We start from the raw sequence: 6,264 nt of genomic DNA, 5'->3' as shown, positions 1-6,264 counted from the left end.
TAAACATACATATACATTTAAAAATAATAAAAATTAGAAAAATATTACCATCAAAACTCATCTAATTTAAATGGTCTGACAATACATGGAAGTTAATACAGTAATAAGTTTCTAGAGGTACAGTTGTTTGGTCCATTAATTTTTTCTTGGTTTCGCCATTAGTAGCATCTATTAATAAACATATATATACTTCAGTTCTATATTGGAAATTAAAATATGTAGAGAATTCATGTATTATAATAGTAATTAATGACTATCAGAGGCAGATAGGCTAAATTAATGTTACCGGGAAATGCATTACCATAAGGGCCCAATAAAAATAAAAGAAATACATTTAGACCACACACATATTATAATACATATTTTTTATATTTATAAATGTAATCATTAATCAATTTTTCATATGATAGTCAAAAGTTTAGATGCTATAATATTTTTAAATAAACATTTTCATAATACCTATGAAAACACTATAATAATATTATTATTTATTTTATTAGGTATAAATTGTATGAAGTTACATATTAGTTCTGTCCTGTGTGGCTGTGTATATTTTTAAGTATTGACTATTGAGTAGCGACTATATCGAATTCTGTTATTATAATAGTGTAGGAAAAAAAAAGCTTATTATAGAGAGGAGGGCAAACCGTGATTTTCCCGGTATTCCGGTGGGCCTATCCGCCTCTGATGAGTGATGATTAAATACAATAGCACAACTATCACTCGAATATTGGAAATATTGGAAAAAATTAAGTTAGGTTAGGTATATTTTATTTTATATACATTTGTAAAATATAAATGAATACAAGAGTGGATAAAATTTACTTTTTGAGAATAGATGATAAATAATTTCTTTCGATAAAAGTAATATATCAGATTGTATAAAAAATAACTTTAATACCTAAAAGCAATAGTATTAAACAACAGTAATATATCCTATTACCTTTAAAATTAACTAAAACAATCAGTAGAAACCATACAAAAAATTCACTTTAATCACATTAACTTACACAAAGAAAATTATTTTTAATAGATACCTATCACATAAACAATTATTACATTAAAATAAAAATCAATATTTCTTAAATTTAAAATTATGTTTGTTTATCAAATCATTAAATATTCAAGATGATTCACCAATCAAGTTCACTCAATAATAAAGTTTTTAAAAATCTGATATTTGGAATTTTCAAATACATAATATAAATACCATAATATAAGTTTTGGTGTTTTTTATACAACTGATGGACAACAAATGGAGATATAAACTTCTGTTGAATATCAAATCCAATCTACATCTATATTTTTGTAAAACTTTTTAAGGACTATTATCCTTGATATAAACATTTAAAAATAGATCAATTAATTAATCTATAAAATAATTAAAATTTATAAATTACTCAAATAAAATCTTCAAATTAATCATTTTAAACTTATTTACAGACCTTGGCATGGTATTTGTTTAGGCAATATATTTTCAGAATTGCGATGAAATGTACTAATAACACGTCGATTGCTATTTTGTGATGTTAATTGTAACGTCCAATTGTCATAAGTAAAAGCTCTGAAACCAAATTGTTAAATTAATAGTCATAATAATTAATAATATGATTCATTCAGATATTTATCAATTCATGAATATAATCATACTAAATATAATACTTTGGTATATGATGTTCAATAAAATGTGTATTGATTGATGATCGGAAAACCTGAGGTGGTAATGTTTTCACAGAAGTAACAGCTTTTATAGGAGATGAATCTCCGAGATAATAACGCAAAGCATTTGTAATGACAGGCATCATACTTTGTGTAGTTATATTTAACATAGATTCTGTGACAGAAGCTAAATCTAAAACTGTATGAACTCTACATAACCAAATCATCCATGAGTTTAATGTTGTCCACCATTCTGAATACTCAATATTACAAAATCTAAAATAAAATAGTATAAATTTAAAATACACAAAATTAAATATAATATATAACACCAACTTATAATTATTTTCTAATTTTAAATGATCCGCTAAAGCTATTTTAGAAATTAAAAATGCCTGAGTATAATCATTTTTAAGTTTTTCAATTCCAATTTCAATTAATAACTGAACAGGGTCATAAAGTTTTTCTGGATTAGAAGCTGTGTTGCCTGGCAAAGATTTTAATATTTGAGCTAATCGCGTACCGTTTGATGATTTAATCTGTTTAATAACATATACCAATATAATAATAGTTCATTAGTAATCCTTAATTTCATACATACCAATGGTTTGAAAGTTTCGTTTCTTACAGCTTTGTACAAATGTTTGAAACATTCAATTAAATCATTATATGATTTGCATTCTAAATAATATTTATATTTAATATTAATTTTAAAAAAAATGTCTTCATTGTTTAGTACTAACCCAACAAATAAGTCCAAAGTTTATCAGTGAATTCTTGTTGAATACATTCTGCACCAATAACATCTCTAACACATTGACAAAACAGTTTTTGATCATTATCTTCTTGGCCTCCAAACTTGCCTCGTTTGTACAATGTAGAAGATATGCTTTGCAACATAGCAGGAAACATTTCAACGATTTGTCCATTAGCACTACCTCTTATATCACCCTTTCAAATTCAACAAAAGTTATACATTAAAATAAAATAGTGCTAATAGAATATTTACTTGAAATTGAGGAAATACAATGTTATGTCTATTTGTTAAACATTCATCTTTTAAATAAGTTAATTGTTCAATTAGATCCTCCAAGAACAGTAATTGGTGCCATAATGGGTGTAATGGACTCGTTTCATGGCCTAGCATACACTGAACATTCTATAAAAAAATTAACATTTAATTTTGTTATCATTAACATAAAATCCAGTATACTGAGAACACTTGGCATTTGTAATATAGTAAAAGCTTATGAAAGTGCACTGATTTAGGCATACCATATATTATAAAACTCTAATTTTCATATGTTTAATAATTTATTTTTTATCAATAAGCAACATATTGCATTTATAAGTTTCAACACAAATATATAATACAAATACATTAAGACTCATCTAAGGTGAATCATTAATAGAAATCTGACTTGTATGGAAAATTACTTTAGAAATAACGACTCTAATTAAAATTTAACATAGGATGAAACCTTAATAAAGTAGACAGATCAGTCAAACATAAAACAAAAAAACATTTTTTGGTCCAGTAAAATTTCAATTATACAAACCTTAATAAAACATAATATGTTGTAAAAATGGACAAAAATTATTTTCTATTCACAAATATTATTTTGATATTAATAATTAAAATTTACTATTGATAATATATATATGTAAGTACCTACAAAATTATAAAAGCTATCAATAGCACATATTGTTATTGTACTTATTACAAAAAAGTCTTCCTTGTATTTATTTTAACCAATTAAATACATAGAAAGAACTGCTTATTTATATTAAGAAAAGAATCTGGGATCATTTTCTATGAATTAATACGATTTAAATTTATGTGTAACAAAATCATGGCCTAATAAACTAATTATTAACTGAGAAATCTATTTTTATAAAAAAAAAAAAATTAAGCAAAAAATTTTGCATGCATTTTGGAATTTATAATTATACATTGTATTGAGAATATGCACAAATTATAAAATGTATTTATTTAATTTAATACTTACAAATTATCTAAAAATTTTAAATTGTCTTCATAAATTAATAACTTATTGAATTTTATAATTTTTCAAATCTTATTTATATAATATATGAAATTTATGCTGAATATATTAAGGCATTCAATTTAATTAGCAAAAAAAAAAAATAAAAAAAAAATAACTAAATTAATAAATAGCTTTTATGAAACTATTACATAATTATATCATATACTTACAATAAATGATTCTGTTGTCATGAGAGGAGCAAAAAGAGATGGTCGTCGCCAACTAAGATTAAGTGTAACCATGCCTGGACTATTTTCAATAAATGTGAACTCTTCAGTATTAGAAGCTGCAGTCAAATTAATAGCTGCAGATACTTTTGATTCCAACTAGATTCAACAAACATAATTAATATTTTTTATAATAAAAAAAAATAATACAATATTTTAATTAAACTACAATTTATTTACAATCATTGATGAAACTTGTGGAAATTTCTTATGCGTTTCTATCATATTTTCCACAGAAAGCTCATCATGATCCACATTGTTACATCCTTTATACTCGCCCCAATAACGTGAATGCCATCCTTTATAAGCATCACCACCCAATAAAATTGTATTGTTTTTCAATCCATCACATAATATAAATAATGGTATACTTAAAAACTGTTCATCCTTTAATTTTAAGTATACTAATTGCCTAAAATAAAAAATTTAAAGTATTAACTGAGTACTGGAGGAACTTGGACACTCATCTTGGTACCAAAAAATTTTTTACATCTTTTTAATAAAGGTTATAAAATTATAAAAATTAAAAACAAAAATAACAACAATTAATCATCATTACTAACAAATGGTATACATTAATGATCAATTTTTCAATTTAAAAAAAAAAAAAAACAAATAATATTAAAACAATTAGATTTAATTTAATTTAATTAGTTTACCTAGCTTGAAGCAAATTTAAAGGAACATGACTGTCTTCCGGTTTATTTATTTCTATTTGAACTTTTTGAGCTTTTATTGGGCTGAAAGGACATTCTAATGGATTTCCAGTCAATTCTAACAACAAATAATAGAAAATTAATACAACTTTAATTGTTTATATAACTGAATTTTTTTCTTAGGTACCTAATTCATCATCTTCTTCTTCATCAGAACTTGAAAAAGTTTTAACAAAAGAGTTCACAACTTTTTGGGCATGTTTTTTCTGAAAAAAAAAAAATCAAAATTTACTATTTATTAATTTTAAAACATATTTATTAGGTATTAATAATGATTATATTTACATGAATGTAACCAACTATTGGATTATCAACACCATTTAGACAAAATGGGCGGATATATGAGATAGTGTTAGGATCACATTGATTCAAAACAAAGTCAGGATGTAAATTCACTCTGTCATGGCAACATTTAAGAAAATTATTAAGATCCATTTAGATATTAATAATTATAGAGATCAGCTACTGAAATAATACATTAAAATACAAGTATTAATTTAATTAATTTATCATAATAAGGTTTTTATACCCTACTTGATATAACTATAGTAATTAAAAATTTACCTACAACAAAAATTAATTATAATGACATTTAAAGGACTATAATGATATTGAGATCAATACATAAATAACTGCATATTATATCTATATGTCATATTTAAATCTTATTTTATCTTTCATAAATTAAGTTTAATATGGTCCTATATATATCAAATGTTTTAAGTAATATAACATTAAAACAATATAGATACCTACTTATTAATTTTAAGCATATATCTAGGAATACATGATATTGACAAATTATCCCTCAGGGAAATAATACATTAATCATGGATAAAAATATACAAGTACCAAAGTACTTTCGAAAATATATAATCTAACAAAGTTGGTAAATCAACTAAAGTAGGTAGTATATTATATGGTAATAGTTACTTACATTCAATTTTTAAATAAAAAATTGTTCACTAGAAAAACAACTCTTCTAAATATATAATATTGAGTCTTCTTCTACGTTTAAACTACATAAATTAAGTTTCGGTATTCAGCGATCAATAAATAGCAAACAGTGTCCTGACTCCTGGGTTCTGATTCCTTAAGGATTGTTCTTATTTTCAATTTTATGAATGTAAGTAATAACTAATAATCAAACTTGAAACTATCAAAATACTTTAGACTACAGTATTGTTCAATGAAAAAAATTGGCGGGAAAACCGATTAGAGGTTATTATTGAATATTGATAATATAATATTTTGTTATGATAGTAAAAGCATTGAATTTTAGTTCGTACATCGTGATACCATAATAGACAATATAGAATTCACATCTCACCTTTCTCGATCTCAAACTTATTTAGTATTAGTTTCGTGAAAAATATAAATGTGAAGTATCCGAGTGTTTGAACTTTACTTTTATTATAGCAATAACTGTTCAGTGGTCAACCGTGTATTATAATTTATACCGAATTATTATAAGCTGGTTTTAAATAATTTTGAATGTATGGTAAAAATTATTAACGTTTTATTTTAACTATTAATTTTATTTACTAAAAAATAAAGTAGCAGCCATCAATAGTTAATTAAATAACTAATAAGTACTAGAAAATCACCAAGTGT

General features: G+C 23.9%; 1 protein-coding gene across 2 annotated transcripts; it reads right to left on the bottom strand.

Moving 5' to 3' along the window:
• LOC112591916 (protein zwilch homolog) lies at positions 1 to 5,824 on the bottom strand. 2 transcript variants are annotated; one of them, XM_025335857.1, is made up of 13 exons: positions 5,588 to 5,824; positions 4,936 to 5,115; positions 4,778 to 4,856; positions 4,594 to 4,708; positions 4,115 to 4,346; positions 3,878 to 4,033; positions 2,669 to 2,818; positions 2,403 to 2,610; positions 2,261 to 2,340; positions 1,996 to 2,198; positions 1,663 to 1,935; positions 1,446 to 1,564; positions 1 to 168 (listed from the first exon to the last, which is right to left on the bottom strand). In XM_025335857.1, the coding sequence occupies exons 2-13, from the start codon at positions 5,083 to 5,085 to the stop codon at positions 62 to 64; spliced, it is 1,872 nt and encodes a 623-aa protein (XP_025191642.1). In that variant the 5' UTR covers positions 5,086 to 5,115; positions 5,588 to 5,824; the 3' UTR covers positions 1 to 61. The 2 variants fall into 2 exon arrangements, with proteins under 2 accessions (XP_025191642.1, XP_025191643.1); XM_025335858.1 differs by lacking the exon at positions 1 to 168 and having other exon boundaries at positions 1,474 to 1,564; positions 1,651 to 1,935.
• Positions 5,825 to 6,264: the final 440 nt, after the last annotated feature.

Source organism: Melanaphis sacchari, unplaced genomic scaffold (genome assembly GCF_002803265.2).
Source record: "Melanaphis sacchari strain LSU unplaced genomic scaffold, SCAv2.0 Contig147_pilon_pilon, whole genome shotgun sequence".
Lineage (NCBI taxonomy): Eukaryota > Metazoa > Arthropoda > Insecta > Hemiptera > Aphididae > Melanaphis > Melanaphis sacchari.
This window is presented reverse-complemented; position numbering and strand designations above follow the sequence as displayed.